Below are 17,614 nucleotides of genomic sequence, written 5' to 3'. Positions count from 1 at the left end.
GAAAAAAATCAAAAATCAAAAAAAAATATAGAAAATGCCAAGGAGATGTATTGCAGTACGATTAAAGAGACAGGTACCCTACATGGGAAAATTTGCCATATATATAAAATGTACCAGATGATGGTCGAATGCTAGTGAGATACGCCCTAAAATCCACCCAGATTTGGTCAGATGGTGGATCCTGCCTCACAGATGAGAAAACAACTTGAATTTGGGCTAGAGATCAAGCTGGAAATGTTACCGGGGGTGGGGGGCATGCTAGACGGGGACCAAACTTCATTCCAAAGTTTTGGATTTGAAGGCGGTTCAGCCCAATTATTCCTTCAAATTGAATCGCGGGGCTGGTTTGCTCCCGCTGAGCGCCCCGAGAAGATTTGGCATTTTGGGGACCCGGCAGCCCGGCCCACCCGCTTTGAAGGAAACCCGTGAAATATCTCACGGCCTTCAATTCAATGAGTTGAAACTGACCGGGCTGTTGATGATTCGAAGGGGCGCTTGGGGAACTGGCCCGCCCCAATATTTTTTTGCAAAAGCAGCTTCTGCAAACTGGAGTGCGATGGGCTTATTCTTAGTTTTCAAAGCAAAGCAGCTGGGTTTTTTAGCTGGTAGGGTCGCTTTCTCCCTAGAGATCACCCCATCTTTTTCAGCCCCCCCGTCTCAAGTTCTTCCAAGACAAGACACCGATCCAGGTATCGGTAGGTTGGGCTGAAGGTGTTTCTTCGCCAAACCCAACATTTCTGAGCCTCTTTCGAGGAACAAAATGCCCTTTTCCAGCCAACTCTCCCTTCGTCGTATGATTAGTTCAGGAGGCATATGAGCAATCACAGTAATGATTACGAGGAGGTAGCTAGAAATAATTACAATTTTTCCCCCACTGTTTCCGTCAAGGTGTAGATTCCACGGGAGGTGATTTTCATTTAGCTTCCCTACCTGCACGCGCTAAGCATCCCGTCTCCGGCTGTCGTTCCTTGCAGATCTAATGTCTGTGAAAAGGATGATGGAGAAAATGGGGATGCCCAAGACTCACTTAGAGCTGAAAAAAATGATATCCGAAGTCACTGGGGGTATCAGCGAAACCATCTCGTACCACGATTTTGTCACCCTGATGCTTGGGAAGCGGTCCGCCGTCCTCAAGCTGTGAGTATCCGTAACAGGCGGGAGCGCGACGCCGTGGCCAACCATTGTTGGTTGAATTAGCCACCTTTGCTGGCTGGTCAACGGCTGCCCAGCCATAACTGTGGCTTAGAAACACAGTTCTGCCCCTCGGGCCATCTGCAGAACCTCAGCCAGCGGTTCTCAAGGGTGGGGTGGGGTCCCCAGGGGTCCCCAAGACCTTTTCGGGGGGTCCGCGAAGTCAAACATTTAAATATTTTGTTGTGGGCCAGCTTCCACTTCTTTTTCAAAAAAAAAAATTATACTTTTATTTTACTTAGGAAACCAATGGACTTTTTGCCGAAAATGGATAAAAATGAACTGGTGGTGTCTGGGTTTACTGATTAAAATGGGCTGTCTATGGGAAGAAGGGAACCACGTTATACAATTTGGCGGGTGGGGGGGTGGAAACAGTATTATCTATGTTTGCAATTGCTGCAGAGACGATCGGAAGTCACTTCTTTCAATATTTCTTTTTTCTTTTCTTGATCTAGGCTGTTGCTCCCTTTTTCTTCTACCTATTTTTTCTTTTCGTATCTTTCTCTCTTTTTTCTTTTTTTTTTCTTTTGTAATTTTTAACTTTGTAAAAAAACTTTCTTCAAATATATGTGTGTGTGTGTGTGTATAAATATATATATATATATATATATATATATATGAAGAAAGTTTTTTTATGAAGTTAAAAGTTACCAAAAAAAAGAAAAAAAAATATAAAAGAATATATATATATATATATATATATATATATATATATATAAAAGAATATATATATATATATATAAAAGAATATATATATATATATATAAAAGAATATATATATATATATAAATAAAAGAATATATATATATATATAAATAAAAGAATATATATACAGTGGTACCTCGGGATACGAACGCCTCTACTAACGGACGTTTCGGGTTACAACCAGCTTCGGCAGGAAAAATTTACCTCGGGTTATGAACTCGCCTCTAGTTACGAACCGGATCTGCGGCCGTTTTCCCTGCTGCCACGCGGTCGCGGCTTCCTGTGGGCGAGGTCGCGGTAGCAAGGAGACGTTTGGTGAGGCTTGTGGTGTGTTTTGCGGTGTTTTGCGAAGGTTTTTGCTGTGCGTGTTAGCATGGCTCCAAAGAAAATGCAGAGCAGGCTTGGCGGGAGTAAGGCTCTGAAGAGAAAATTGCCTCGGGTTGCGACCAAATTCGGGCGGAGGGCGGAACGGATTAACCGGATTTACATTGAACCCTATGGGGAAATTTGCCTCGGGTTGCGACCAAATTCGGAGGGCGGAACGGATTAACCGGATTTACATTGAACCCTATGGGAAACTTTACCTCGACTTGAGACCAACTCGAGTTGCAACCAGAGTCACGGAACGGATTAAGTTCGTATCCCGAGGTACCACTGTATATATGTGTGTGTGTGTGTGTGTGTATGTATGTGTGTGTGTGTGTATGTGTGTGTGTGTGTGTGTGTGTGTGTGTATGTATGTATATATATATATATATATATATATATATATATGAAAAGAAAACAACTCAAACCACAGATACAGGGTGAGCGATATTGCCAGGTTTGAGAAACACTAGCCTAAAGCAGGTTACAAACCCTGTGGACTTGAGAGCTTAGGAGCAATAAGAGGACAAGCCCAAACCATGGGTGTCCACATTCTGACTGCTGGATTTCTTCTCCCAGAACAATACAGGGACACCCCTGTGCTACACTTCCAGCTGCACGAACACAATTCCTTTGTCTCCTACTTGTTAGTTTTTTAGTGCAACCCGACGGGGTCTTTGTTCAAAACTGAGTCTTGGAATAAACGGAGGCTGGGTTTGCTGTCAGCCATTAGGTCCTCGAGTGACCAACCTTCTCCAGTTATTACTGATTTATTTAAATGTATTGGCCGCTCAGCTCCAGCGGTCTCTGTTGGTAGCCGGGCCCCATCAATGGAGAAAGGAGCTCCTCTCCCTGTTAGCCTGAAAAGCTATTTTGCTAAAGATGGGTTTCTTTAAAAAGCTACAAGGCGAGAGGAACAAGAATCGCAGGAACAAGCTGTCCATTGTCTTTGGATCCCCGTCTCAGTTTCCGCTCCTGTTCCAAATGTTGAATCTTAGGCCAGGAGCAATGACAGTTGAGTTCTGTATGGGAACAAGAGATTTGGCTCCTATTATCAAAGCTTTCCAATTCCCCTCTCTTCCCCTTCTGTTTGCCCTCCGGCTCAAGTCCTTCCGCCACGTCATCATGGGCTGGCTGACCGAGGCCGTTCACTCCAAGACTCATAAGGGAGACCACTGGTTGTGGTGTTGGAGGAACTTTTGACCAGTGTGGATTAGAGTCAGCCAGCTAGGGAAGTGAGATGCACCAGGTTAGCCAAACTTCCTCCGACTGAAAGTTGGAGAGGTTGGGTATCCAGAGGGCACTGGATGTGGGTAACCTAGGGGTGAGCATCAGCTCTTCTTGGAGGCCAGAATAGGAGTGAAGCTGCTTTAAGGTGGAGCCTTGAATGTATGCCATATACTCATGAAATGAAAAGACATCTCCATATCTCACCTCCCATGGTGGCCCTACAAGCAGGTATGGCCGTGTCTTCTATCAAGAGAGTTGTTGTGAGGGTTCCTTGTCTCCATCCTGATGAGTCTATGGATGGGAGTAGACAGTTTTCGTGGCAACATTTCAGAAGTGTCAGTACCAGTAACTTATTTCAGGGTGTTTTTGACCTCCTAGTCCAGGAAGAGAGAGAGAGAGAGGAGCTGATCCAAAGTCATCCAGCTAGGTTCTGGGCCTAAGAGAAGACTAGAACCTGGATCTCCCTATTCCTAGTCCAGCACCTTCTCCACTGTCCCACACTGGCTTTTGTGCTGTGAGAGGGGCTGTCCAACGTCCCCCAGAGACCTTCTGTGGCTAAAGGGGAACTAGAACCTGGCCCTTCTCATTCCTTGATGACCACCTTCATCACTGTCCCACCCTGGTTTTTGAACCGAGAAGGAGAGACTGGCCCAAAGTCCCCTATGGACCTTCTGTGGTTGAGGGGGGACCAGAATCTGGTCCAGCGCCTTCTCCACTAGACCTTGGGCTGAGAGAAATGAACTGGCCCCAAGTCACCCAGCTGGCCTTTATGCCAAAGAGAGTGCTAGAACTCAGGCCTTCCCACTCCTATTCCAGCACCTTTAACCACTACACCATACTGCCTCTCCTGCACCAAGGCGTTGGATCCTAGTAGTCTGTACTTGAATGGAAGACAATTAGGAGATCATAGAGCCAGGTGGCTCTCCTGCCTAGGGCAAGATTGATATTGGCCTTGCAGGGTAAACCAGATAGGAATCACAACCAGATGAGCTAATTCTACTTTATTGCAAAGCTACATTGACAGAATTTTGCAAGTCTGAAAGTACAATTCCCCCCCACCGTCTCCTTTATAGCCCAAGAAATTAGGGAGGGTCCCTTCTGAACCTCTTTCTCCATCCATTATGCAGCTGAGGGCTGTGCTCCCTCTTATCTGACTGTTCCTTTGGCAGCGTCTCTCGGCCCGGTCTCCCCAGGTCTTTCCCCCATACCATCACACTACCGTTCTTTGTTTTATTTTGCTGCATTTTATTTCCTACGTACCTTGTCCTAAAATATTGTTCATTTGACCATCTAGGGATTAAAACCAAAACATCTCTGGCTGTATTCCATTAATTCTTCTCTCCTTTGCTGTTCTCTTCTTTTAGGGTCATGATGTTTGAGGGCAAGAGTCAGGACAGCACCCCCAAAGTTTCAGGTCCTCCTCCAGAAAGAGATCTCTCAAGTCTTCCTTAGAGAGAAAGGAGAATCTCCAACCCAGCTGGATCTTCTCACCTCTGTCCTGCAGGACCATCGCTAGATCTCTGCTCTGTTGCTTTTAAACCAGCCTGTTTTAGAAACCCATGGACTCCACCCAAAGGAATGACAGGGAAAAATCCACAAGTCATCTTCCAGAGGAGTATCTAACTAGCCCCTAATTTTTATTGTTCTAACCTGAATTGCAAGCCCCGTCTTTCTCAAGAATGGAAGAACACTCAAAATGCAAAATCCAAATTTCATGGACCGTTTTTCTGCTGATGTTGCTCCCCAAATCCTTCTCTTGCTTTTGCTTCCAAATCTGAAATAGATCAGATGTTCTCTACCACCACTTCTCTTCCAAACAGAAACTACTTTCATGAAAGTTTTTTCCATGCAGCTGAAAAAAAAGGCAATCGTGGTCATGTCGGTCGAAGGGGGAAAAATCCCAAGGATTTAGCTGGGTAATATCTTTCGTAGGACCCACCCAAACCACACACAAGCTTTTGAGCTCCCCAGAATTTTGCATCAGGCTGTATGTTATTTAAAAAAAAATATGGTGAAGAAGTAAAACAAAAAAACCCCCAAATCAGAGAAGTTTTAGGCCAAGTTGGATGGTGTAGACTTGATTGAAGTCATGGTTAGCTCTGGAGTTGGGGTCTACAAATGAAAAAAAAATATGTCCAGCTTTTGCAGAACCACCACAAAACATTTCTAAGTGCCTTTTTCCAGTAAGGAGCAACTTCCCTGATTTCTGATGACCCTTTTTCCTTCCGTCCCCCTCCACAATGCAAACATTTTTGCAACGGCCCCGTTCTACTGGTTTTCTCATCTTGGTTTCTTTCTTCAAGCCAACTCAACCACTTTCCTTGACCAGATCAGTGTGTCTTCCCCTTCTTGATATGTGACTGCGGAGTGAGAAACATTTGGCTGTGGAGTTGGTTTTAATCATCTTAAGGTCTTCTTCCTCTTTGAATGGCTGAGTTGCCCCATCATCAAGTCTCTGTTGAGTTGAACTCAACTCCTGATGAGTAACTGGATACTCAAGTTCTCTCATTATCTTGGTAACAATACAAAGTGATTTGTCATTTACTTCTTTGGGGTTTTCTTTTTTTTCAACCTCCCAGTCTAGCCATTCAGCCTCGGGGCCTTCTGATGTCTCCCATTCAAACACTAACCAGCTTCAACCCTGCTTAGCTTTTCAAGATTGGCTAGTTGCTGTCCCCCGCTGCCTTGAAACCCAGATGAACAAATACAGTTCCTATGCGTCCATGGCACACCCCACCAAATAAACCAGATTCTGGCTTATGATGTATAGATCATGGACACCAATGAAAAGTAACAGGATTCACACAGCATGTTAAACTCAGGATCTGTAAACTCAATGGCTCCATTCACACAACAGTACAGGCGTGGCGCCCTCACCCAACGCACCGCAGACCACTAAGTCCGTTTTAGTCGAATGTGTGGTGTGAACTCTGGTGAGGTGTGTTATTTCAGCTACCTCAGCCACAGAAAGCCAGCTTTGCTGTGTGTAGACCCTCCTGTTTATGTTGTCAGGGGTTCTGCTTTGAATCCCTTTGCCCGTAGCTTGACACTGTCTGGTTCATGCATCGCACACAGCCATGAAACAGTTGTTTGGGGTTAGCTCCCTGGCTAGTGTGAACCCAGGAGGGTGCAAACCAAAGCTCAGGATTCAGTGTGGCATGCCAGTCTACCCAATGGTGGTTTATTCAACCAACTGTGGTTAATCAAGACTTGGCTTAGTGCCACGTGCAAAACCAGGCTACGTGGGCTGTGGGGAGCATCTCTGCTCTAGGATACCTTCAGTGCAGGCTGTTGAGGGTGTCCAGATGGCTGTGTGCTCTGGATGAAAAATACAACTGAATGTCAAGCAGCCACTTCTAGTAGGAAATGACCTAGGGACCCTATAAATCCTAGGATGCAAATGAATCTGGCACTCAAGTGCTTCCGTCAACCTTACAAGGAGAAACTCCAGGGACTTCTGGATCTGGAAGAGGGATCCAAGAACTTGTGAGAAGGGTTAGGAACTATCAACAGATTCTCTGATCTCATCGGAGCATCTTCACGTGTGTTGTTGATACGAGAGGAGAGTTATCCAACTCCTTTTCCAAAATTAACCTATCAGGGAGTTCACATCAGCCTTTGTTGGCCACAAACTGGCGCACACCGGGGGTCATTTCGGTAAGTGCCGCGTTCATCCAAGGGAACCTTGAGTTGGTTTTTCTGAGGAGCTTTTGCAGCTCCCCTTATGAACCTGGGGCCGTGAGAGAATTCTCTGAAATCTTCCATATTTATGGTACATTTATGGCTGGTTCTTTTGGGGATTTTACCACCGGATCCCTTGTCCAGTTCTTTTTCTATTCATCTTAAGACACAGGTGAGCGGGTTGGTTTGGGAGCCTCCTGTTTGGCTTGTACATCCATGATTTTCGGTAATGAAACAGCAACAGTGCGATCAGGCTGTTGAACGCTCTTGTTCCTCGTGGCATTGCAGCTCCTGGAATTATTCCTCTTAGCACCAATGACCAGTAATGGAAAAATAGAAAATCCTTGCTCCAGGCACTGAGAGACGTGTGTCCAGGTCACCCAATGGTGACCAGGTCAGGAATCGATGTGTGCGAACAAATCCCATGAATTGACTCCAAGCAGCTAACTTACTATTTCTCCCTGGTCATCCGTGGGGCACAAATTGATTACTTGGAGTTAGCTCTCCGTCCCGTTTCAAAGTTCTAGGAAGTCCCCACAAACCAAGCTCTTCTGGGTCTAGGAGGGTATGGAGATGGCCTTGATGAAAGTATGTAACAACCACTGGGAAATGTTAATTTAGCCCGGGAGAAAAGGAAGGGGTGAGAAGGAAACTCAACACTGGCCCGCCTTGACTCTCTTTGGTGTAAGAGGGAGGGAAGAGGGACGTTGTCAGGATTTCAGGGTCGTGTTGTTACGGATTACAGCAGTCGAGTGGAGTCCTAGTAATTCTTGTGGCATTTGGAAAGAGAAGAGGACGACCAGCAGCAAGGTGGATGGCTCAATTACACCAGAGACAGTGCGGCGTTAGAAGACCTGAAGGACCAGGCTGGGGACGGACCATTCTGGAGAAGACCGATCTGTGTGGTCTCTAAGGGTCAATACTGACTTTTTTCCCGCAGGTGAGGTCGGCTTTCTTCTTCTTTTTGGATCAACCGCATGTTGACCCCTTGGTTGCCGCAGGAGGTGGCGGACCGGCTTGTCACCCGAGGCCGACGTCGTGGTGGTGGGGGGGCTGGGCCAAAGTCACCCGGGCGGCTTTCGTGCCTTGGGCGGGACTCACCGTCTCCTGCTTTCTCGCCTGGAGCCTTAAGCGCTAGACCAAACTAGCTGGCTATAAACACACACTCACACACGCACACACACTCTCTCTCTCTCACACACACACACATGTATATATACATATACATATATTCAGACACGTATATGTATACATATAAATATATATACATATATACATTCACACACACATATATGTATGTGTGTATACATATATATACACACACATGTATATGTACATATACATATTCAAACACATGTATATGTGTGTATATATATACATATATATATACACACACACACAGATATATATACATGTGTGTATACATATATATATATATACACACATACATGTATATGTACATATACAAACATATATTCAAACACATGTATATGTGTATATATATAAATATATATACATATATATATATACACACACTCACACACACACATATATATACATGTGTGTGTATATATATATATATACACGCACATGTATATGTACATATACAAACATATATTCAGACATATTCAGTATATATATCTACACACACACTCACACACATATATGCAAATGTGTGTATATACACACACATGTATATGTATATATACACACATATACACACACCCACACACACGTATATGTATATATATGAATATATATACATACACACACATATATACACATATACATACAGAGTAATTGCCATTTCATTTTTATCATTTTTATCATTTTTATTTTACTTTATTACAGTATTTCATTTCCTTTTTCTTTCCTTTTTATCCTTTTTAATTTTTGCCGTTCTCCTCCTCATCCGAGCACCCCGCGAGTGCGCGTTCACACGGGCGCATCCCCGACTTTTTCTTTTGCACAATCCGCCCCTCGAGACTCGTTCCTCGGGCGGGCCGCAAAAACCCGGATCCCGGCGGCCCGAGGTCCGGCCCCAAGGCAGCCTCCGCACTGAGAAATGCGAGCGATCGCCCTCGCTTCCTTGGGGAAAAAGACCCCTCCTCTTGCACGGGGGGAAGCCCTTTCCAGCAGATGCGGAGAACAGCTGGAGCGCGAAGCCTCCCGTCGTCTCTCCTCGGTTCTGATTTTGTCGCTTTCGCGCTAAGGGATCAGGAATCCCGGAAGTCATGGATCTCGCACGACTCCATTATTCGTACATCTATGTCCTAATGGTTTTTTCCCCCCATCTCCGTAGTCCCTGACATAGAGTTGACAAAACGGAAGAGCGCTGCTACCGGAAGGGCGTCATTTCTTCTTTCCCTCCCGAAGGAACGGAGCGTCTGGGACTCCCGGCCGGGCTATGAGCGGCGCCGCCTCCCATCCGCCTTCCCTCGGGCTGCCCTCCCTCCTCCCTCAACTCCCCTCCCGATCCTGTCCTTAGAAACGGCGCCGGCGTGAACCCGGAAGCTGGGCCTAGAGCGCCGCCGGAAGCGGAAGCGCATTACGTCCGTTCCTTTTCGCCTTCCCCCACCTTTGAAAAGGCGGGGATGTGAGGGCGGGCGGCGCGTGTCCGGGCTGTCAACGCCGGGTCGGCGGCAGCGGCGGGATGGGCGACGACATGGACGTGATCCCCGAGAGGGAGATGAAGGTGAGGCCGGGCTGCGAAGCTCGGAGGAGGCTGGCTCGGGGCGGGGGTCCGAGAAGGGGCAGGAGGGGGACCCATAGTGCTCCCCAGTTTCCTCTATTTCCCTCTCCCAGCCTGATTTTAACCTTTTTGGGCTCTTTTTATAAATCTCGGGGAGGAAGGAGTCCCCTCTCCCTCCCTCCCTCCCTTATTCCTCTGCAGCCCCCTTCTTTACTCCTGCACAACAGCCCTGCCAGGTAGGCCAGGCGGGAAAAGCCTCTAAAGTCGTTTTAGGAGCCTCTCCAGCTTCGATCCTCTCTGGGGTATTTGGAGAGCCAACCCCACCCCCGCAAAGAATAGTCCTGGTTTTGGTTATCTAAGCGTTTTGTTTCATATGCTTTGATTTTTATTAAAACTTTTTTAACAAGAAGATAAAAACTAATACAAATTAATATAAAGTAAAGAAGGAGAGAGGAAAGGAAAGAAATCAAAGAGAAAGCAAGAAGAGCAAGAAAAAAAGTTAAAGGATGGAAAGGAAAGAAAAAAGATACAGAGAAGTGGCTTCTGATCTTCTTCTGATGATCAACTGCTTCTGATCACAGCAGTTATAAATCCAATTATATTCCAACCTCTCTCTCTAAGGCTACATCGTGACTCTCTTTTTTCTATAATCTATCCTGTCTCATCATTAAAGCCATAAATCACAAGTTCATTTTTTTGATTTTAAGCAAAAAGTCTGTAAGAGGTTTCCAGTCACCAATAAATGTAGACAGGGTCTTTTCTCTAATCAAAGAAGTTAATTTATCCATTTAGCAAGATCTGTCAGTTTCACCAACCGTTCCTCCGTAGCAGGTAGTGTCAACTCTTTCTGCCTCTGTGCATATAGCTAACTAAAAGTTTTCAACAGCCAAAAGGTTGGGTTTTCTCCCCTACCTCACCTCACCCCCCAAAGAATGATCCCATCTTTGGTTACCTAAAACTTTAGCAGCTAAAAGTTTGGGGGGGGGTTTAAGTGGTCCCACGCTGCCCCTACGAGGCTTCTCTTTCCAATATGGCTTCTCATACCATGCTTTTCCGGCAGGATTTTCAGTTCCGAGCCCTGAAGAAGATCCGGATCTTCGAAGCCCCCGAGGAGCTGCCCAAGGAGCGTGGCAGCCTGCTGGCCGTGTCCAACAAGTATGGGCTGACGTTTGCCGGTTGTGTGTCTGGACTGCAGGTCTTTCAGACGAAAAACCTGCTCATGCAGATTCAGGCTGGGGATTCTCCTAATAAAATAGGTGAGTTTTATTGGGTTCCCCCTTATGCTAAGCATTAGCTGGTTTGCTGTTTGATTGATTGATTGATTGATTATGTGTCATCAAGCTTGTGCAACTCTTAGCGACCACATAGATAGATTTTCCCCATGGTGATCTGTCCCCAACATGGTCCTTCTGGTCTGTCAATGGTGCAACCATCACTGTAGTGACTGACTCCATCCACCTTACTGCTGGTCGTCCTCTTCCTCTCTTTCCTTCCACCTTTCCCAGCATTGTGGCCTTCTCTGGAGATTGTATGGCTTGTCCAGATAGAGATGGATTGATTTGATTGATTATGTGCTGTCAGACCAGAGTCAGCTCTTAGTAACCACGGAGGTAGACCTTCTCCAGGAGGATCTGTCCCCAGCCTGGTCCTTCAGGTCTGTCACTGGTGCACCATCACTGCAGTAACTGACTTGATCCACCTTACTACTGGTTGTTCTCTTCTAATTCCTTCCACCTTTCCCAGCATCATGAACTTCTCTGGGGATTGTATCATATACCTAGATAGAGATTGATTGATTGATTGCTATCAAGTCAGTGTTTACTCTTAGGGACCACATAGATAGATATTCTCCATAATGATCCATCCCCAGCCTGGTCCTTCAAGTCTTCCAATGGCACACCCATTACAGCTGTAATTGAGTCCATCCACCTTGCTGCTGGTCATCTTCTTCTCTATCTTCTCATTGATTAATTGACTGATTAAGTGCCATTGAGTCACTGTCAACTCTTAGCAATCCCATAGATAGATCTTCTCCAGAATGATCCATCCCCAATCTGATCCTTCAAGTCTTCCAACAGTGCCCTCATCACCACTGTAACTGAGTCCATCCACCTTGCTGCTGGTCATCTTCTCTTTCCTTCCACCTTCCCCAGCATCAGAGCCTTCTCCAGAGAGCTGGGTCTTTGCATAATGTGTCCAAAGTAGGATAATTTGAGCCTGGCTGTTTGTTTGGGAGAGTTGAATTCAGACTTTTTTTTTTTATCTGTTCTTGCCCACCTTTCAAAGATGTGTTTAGTTAGACTTGCTCTCAGGATCTTCAGCTATGCCTAATCAGGGAAGACTGATTGAGCTGTGCTATTGCGTGGCTTAGCATAACCTTCAGGGCTGCATCGAGAAAAGATTGTCTGTGTTTTTTCAACTTTCCCTTTCATTTTGTTCCCAAAGTAGAGAATGTCCAGAGCCTTTTTGTTCCTACAAAGTTTCGGGTGCATCACCTGGCGCTCAGCTGTGATAACCTCACGCTCTCGGTCTGCATGGCGTCCAGTGAAGTTGGGTCTTTTATTGGCTTTTTCGACGTCCGTACCTTTGTGAATCAGGTGAGCTACACATTTTAAACCTGGTTGTCCTTTGGTGCATTGGGCAATTTCACTTCTTCACTTTGAAACCTGGCTGCTGGTCATTTGGGGGGGGAGGAGAGAGGATTTGAACATAACGAACAATTAAAAATCCCCTTTTAATGGGTTACTTTCCACCCAAATTGCTCAATCTCCAATTGTCACATTCTTACCCTGCTTTGTGTATTTATTCTTATTTTAGTTTTGATGTGGTTTGTTTTGAACTCTGGTCTGTGACTGTAATAAATATATTCTATTTGTCTATCTATCTATTGTTGTTAAATACTTGTTGACTTCTTTCTAACAGGCTAAACAACAAAAACGTCCGTTCGCTTATCAGAAGATGGCGGGCGCGCTGGTCAGTGACATCAAGTGGAATCCAACAAACGCCACAATGTTAGCCGTCTGTTTGTCTGATGGGAGCGTCTCGGTCCTGCAGGTGACGGAGGCTGTGAAGGTGTATGCCACGCTCCCAGCCTCGGTGGCTGTCACATCAGGTCAGTAGCGTGGTTTTAGGAGCAGCTGTCCCCTCACCCAAACCTGGTGTCCTTGCTGTACGTTGGACTGCAGCTCCTATCTTCCCTGTCCGACATGCTGCTGGCTTCATTAGCTGGTTTGATGAACTTTCACCATACCTGAAATGTCCCTGATTGGCAGAAGACTAGGGTAAAAACTGGCCGAATTCCTTTCTTAACAATGGGTTGTTTTATCTGGGTTTGAGAGCCAGTTTGGTGGTGTGGTTAAGGCATCAGGCTAGAAACCAGGAGACCGTGAGTTCTAATCCTGCCTTAGGCACAAAGCCAGCTGGGTGACCTTGGGCCAGTCACTCTCTCTCAGCCCTAGGAAGTAGGCAATGGCAAACTATTTCTGAAAAAAACTTGCCAAGAAAACTGCAAGGACTGGTCCAGGCAGTTGCTAGGAGTCCAAAACTGACTCAAAGGCACCAAAAAAAAAGGGGGGGGGGTTGTGTGCATACTTCTAAGGAAGCGTGAAAGGACTAAATCCATGTTTGCAAGCTAGTTATCCAGCTTGGTCTTTGATAAGGTGTACAATAGCTCTTGTGAAGCACGGCTTACAGTTAAATAAGCTAGGTAGAAACAACTAACCAACTTGTTGGTTGTAAGGAGGACAGAAGAGTGCTAGGACATCCCAGAGTTGTCATCTAGACTAAGAAGTTACAAGAAAAAAATCTCAGAAGAAGCGAATGACAAACCACGTTCCTACTCCAGTTAAGAAAGTCACACAGAGCCATCAGAAACAGAGCTAAAACTTGAAGGCATTCAAAGAAATTAAAAACGGGCTTAGGTGACAGCACCTAGCCAACTTTGATCGCAAAGAGCTACGCTGATTTGAACCTGGTTAAACCATCCAGGGCTGGCTGGGAAACGGAAAGAAGACGATGGCCAACCATTTTGGTATTTGTGCCACGAAGCCTCCTTGAACGTTCAGTGAACCAAGAATTGAGCTGAAATCAAAGGGGGCTTTAACTTTTCTTGTAGTACCTGGATCTAAGCATCTTCTAAACACCAGAGGCTGTTCAGGAGATGGAGAATGAACGTGGACTGGAGATCCCAATTCCACCCTTGGACACCATTTCCATAAACTTCATTGGTCTCCTTTACAGCGTTGGCTCATGTGCTTGTCAAGACCAGGACCTGGGTTGCTTCTTCCTCTGACCCAGCTTAGTTCCTCCAACTTGTTTTAGGTCAGCTTGAAGCCCCTGGCTGGGCTTATGTTTCCTGCTAAGCCAGAATGAGAGTCATTTGGTTAGGATGTGTTGCGGTGTCTTACCCAGGAAACACAGCAGAATTCGATATGAGTACCTCGCCAGCGTCTGTCTGATATTCTGGGGGGCAGTCTGAGTCATTTTTTAATCCCTTGGGGGGGTGGTTCCTCTTTTCTGCTGCTTTGGGCCATGAAACGTGCCTTTTTTTCCCCCAGTGTGTTGGAGTCCTAAAGGAAAACAGCTGGCAGTGGGCAAGCAGAATGGCACAGTGGTCCAGTATCTGCCAGTAAGTGAATTCGGCTTATTTCCTGCAATAATTCCCCCCATTCCCAATTCATGATGAAGGCGCTGGGTGGAGTCTTGGGGCATAGCCCAAGTTGCCAACAAAGCAGTAAGAAAGTGAATACAACTGTGATAAGTTAGTAGAGGTTGATTTGCCTTCTAAGAATGCCATGTAAACACCTGAGTGTTAACCTCTGAGGTTGGCGGGCTGAGAAAAGCAAGCAGGAAATGTATTTATCATGGGCTTACAACTCTGAGCGCAGGGCAAATGAGGAGCAAAGCAATCATAATGTACTACAGTCGCTCAAAATCACAATACAAAATAAGGGGGCTGTAGACTAAAAGGCCCAGAACATCTATTTTGATTTTTTTTTTCTAAGTTAATAGTTTCGCAGGGCCCAAGAAAAAAACATCATTAAGGTCTTCAAGGCAGCTGTCAGTTTGAAGAAACTAACCTTTTTTGCCTTCCTATCTTAGTTTCGTGGGTTCTTCAAACCACCCATGGGTAATCGGGGTGTGGCTCACAGCCCCCTATAAACCCCGAATATGGATTAATTTGCTAAATAATTAACTTAGCCTTGGGTAGGTTAGACCTTAAATGAAGCGCTGCATAAACAGACAAAAATATGGTCTAACCTGCTCTTTCTTCTGCTTTTCAGAACCTGCAGGAGAAGAAAATAATTCCCTGCCCTCCATTTTATGTTTCGGATAATCCTGTCAAAGGTACGAATTTGGCGGGTATTTCAGGAGGAACGGATGGTAGGGTTTCCTTCTAAAAGTGAATTTTAATGTAAGTCTCTAATAATTAAATTAAGCCAGCTAAACCTGACATGAAGTAGAAGGTACAGTGTTTGGTTTGGAAAGATCTGCTGTTAAAAGGGGTAATGTAAGGTTAGTGCAGGTCAATCTGAACATTAGCCACCAAAAACTGCCAAAGTTGGACCTGAAAAAATAAAACGCATGGTGTGCACCACCAAGAGTCACATACATGAGATGGGCGGCTATATACATTTGATAAATAAAATAAAGAGGTGGGTGGAAGAGTTCTTCTAAAGAATAGGTGGGTTTCGCAGCAGGAATAAATACCTGATCCCCTGTGATTTAGTTTCAAAGTTGGTTTTTTATTATTTTCAATTCCAAGGAAATGTTGGAATGGAATGACAGGAGCTTGGGGATGGCTGTCTGCCCAACCATCCACAGGATAACTCTCGTGAACGGGATCAGATTTGATATGAGGAAGGAGAAACCACCCAAAGAAAGATCAGCTCTGAGAGTGGGCTGGATCCAGGCAGGGCCTGTAGAGGGGAAAAATCGTGAAAAATCCCCTAGGGCAGTGTTGCTGGCTGGGGAATTCTGGGAGTTGAAGTCCATACAGCTTAAAGTGGCCCAGGTTGAGAAACACTGCCCTAGGGTTTTTCCTAGTGGAAACAGAAACAGTTTCTCTCCCACCATGGGAGAGGTGGTTGGGCAATGATTTGGAATGGCTGCTCCATTCTAAACCACCATCCTTCTGGTCATGTGTGAAATTATTTATTTCTTCTCACACCCTGGAAAGCACTTTCCACAAAATGGACAATGTTGAATTTGATGGACCGATAAATAGTCCACCTTGCTGTGAGACACCTCCATGGTATGGAGACAAGTGACTCTTCTAAAATAGCCCTTTTCACCTTCATTGTTCTCTTCCAGTCTTGGATGTGTTGTGGATTGGAACTTACATCTTCACTATCATCTACGCAGCTGCAGATGGGTCCTTAGAAACTGCGCCTGAAGTGGTCATGGCTCTGCTTCCGGTATGTGTCTGTCAGCTATACCAGGTGGACCAGACAGGAAACACAACCAGATGAGCTCATTCTACTTTATTGTAAAGCTACACTGACTGAATCATGCAAGTCTGAAAGCACAATTCTCTCCCCCCCCCCCCGTCTCCTTTACAGCCCAAGAAACTAGGGAGGGTCCCTTCTAATCCTCTTTCTCCATCCATTATGCAGCTGCAGGCTATGCCTCCTCTTATCTGATCATTCTCTTTGCAGCGTCTCTTGGCCCAGTCTCCCAAGGTCTTTCCCACATACCATGATAGTATCTACCAGGGAGATGTGCCACATCTTGGTTTTTTTTTTTTTTTTAATGGGAAGCTCTTTGAGCTGCTGTTCTGTTTTCTCTGTTCAGAAAAAAGAAGAGAAGAGGCCTGAGATATTTGTGAATTTTATGGAGCCTTGTTATGGTAGCTGCACAGAGAGACAACATCATTACTTCCTTCACTATGTTGAAGACTGGTAAGTCATGGAGGATTTGCAGGAAAATACAGCTTCAACTTGGGCTAGATGTCTCTGGATATAATAACATTCACCTACAGACCAAAACTGAGATAGAGGCATTTCTCAGGGGTATGGTAATGAATTGGATTCTGCAATGAGGTCAAGGAGAAGCCGAGCTGTAGCCTCGCAAGACTTTGTTATGGGCGGAATCAAAATGCTTTCTCGTTTAGTTTTTCAACCAGCAGCCCAGTCAACTGCAGAACAGAATATAACAAGCAAGTAAGAAGTGCCTGTAAATCCTCCACCACAATTCATGGCAAGCCACAGTTAATGTTACTAGACCAATCTCAGATCCTTCTCATGTCCTTCAACAACGTCAGATGGTTTCTTTTCTGTTTGTGGGCTGATGAGATCCCTGACTCAGTTGTTCTTTTTACAGGAAACCTAAGCGGGAGATTAGTTTGTTCTTTGCACCAAGTTCTTCCCTGAATGTTCCCATATATGTTCTTTTTCAGGGATCTGGTGCTGTTAGCCTCTGCAGCCTCCACAGAAGTCAGCATCATTGCAAGGCAAGGAGATCAGGTAATTCTCTCCCCTACCTATTCTAGTAGCCCAGGCAGAGTAGATCTCTTCGTAAGAAGAGAAAGTTTTTCACCTTCTGGATTCCTACGATAGGAAAATGCCAGAAAGAAAACAGCCAGATCTGTCTGGCTTGCTAGGGCCTCTGCTTTGTGTTACCCAAAGACTGGATCCATGCCTCTCTGGTCTACCATAGTGGGCTGCGGGACGCAGGAAAAAATGTTCCAGCTATGACTTTTCACAACACTATATGCAGAGAAGGTTGTCCAGTTTGTGTGTTTTCCACATG

General features: G+C 45.4%; 2 protein-coding genes across 4 annotated transcripts in view; both read left to right on the top strand.

The window, feature by feature from the left end:
* Positions 1-6,207, top strand: part of AIF1L (allograft inflammatory factor 1 like) — an 18,616-nt gene extending 12,409 nt beyond the window's left edge. Inside the window, exons 5-6 of the mRNA XM_007422314.4 lie at positions 975-1,137; positions 4,857-6,207. Coding sequence (XP_007422376.1) covers positions 975-1,137; positions 4,857-4,944 — 251 coding nt within the window. The 3' untranslated portion in view covers positions 4,945-6,207. The remainder of the gene's footprint in view (positions 1-974; positions 1,138-4,856) is intronic.
* Positions 6,208-9,539: 3,332 nt separating this feature from the next.
* NUP214 (nucleoporin 214) overlaps positions 9,540-17,614 on the top strand; it is a 60,191-nt gene continuing 52,116 nt past the window's right edge. For 2 of the 3 annotated variants that reach the window (XM_088147080.1, XM_088147082.1), the window contains exons 1-9: positions 9,540-9,868; positions 10,926-11,121; positions 12,311-12,462; positions 12,788-12,977; positions 14,422-14,492; positions 15,148-15,211; positions 16,178-16,281; positions 16,658-16,764; positions 17,262-17,328. In XM_088147080.1, coding sequence (XP_088003206.1) covers positions 9,827-9,868; positions 10,926-11,121; positions 12,311-12,462; positions 12,788-12,977; positions 14,422-14,492; positions 15,148-15,211; positions 16,178-16,281; positions 16,658-16,764; positions 17,262-17,328 — 993 coding nt within the window. In that variant the 5' untranslated portion in view covers positions 9,540-9,826. The remainder of the gene's footprint in view (positions 9,869-10,925; positions 11,122-12,310; positions 12,463-12,787; positions 12,978-14,421; positions 14,493-15,147; positions 15,212-16,177; positions 16,282-16,657; positions 16,765-17,261; positions 17,329-17,614) is intronic. The other variant, XM_088147081.1, reaches the window with a different exon arrangement.

Source organism: Python bivittatus, unplaced genomic scaffold, assembly GCF_059951505.1.
Source record: "Python bivittatus isolate LINGU-HERP-01145 unplaced genomic scaffold, Pbiv_v1 ctg000160_np1212, whole genome shotgun sequence".
Taxonomy (NCBI): Eukaryota; Metazoa; Chordata; class Lepidosauria; order Squamata; family Pythonidae; genus Python; species Python bivittatus.
This window is presented reverse-complemented; position numbering and strand designations above follow the sequence as displayed.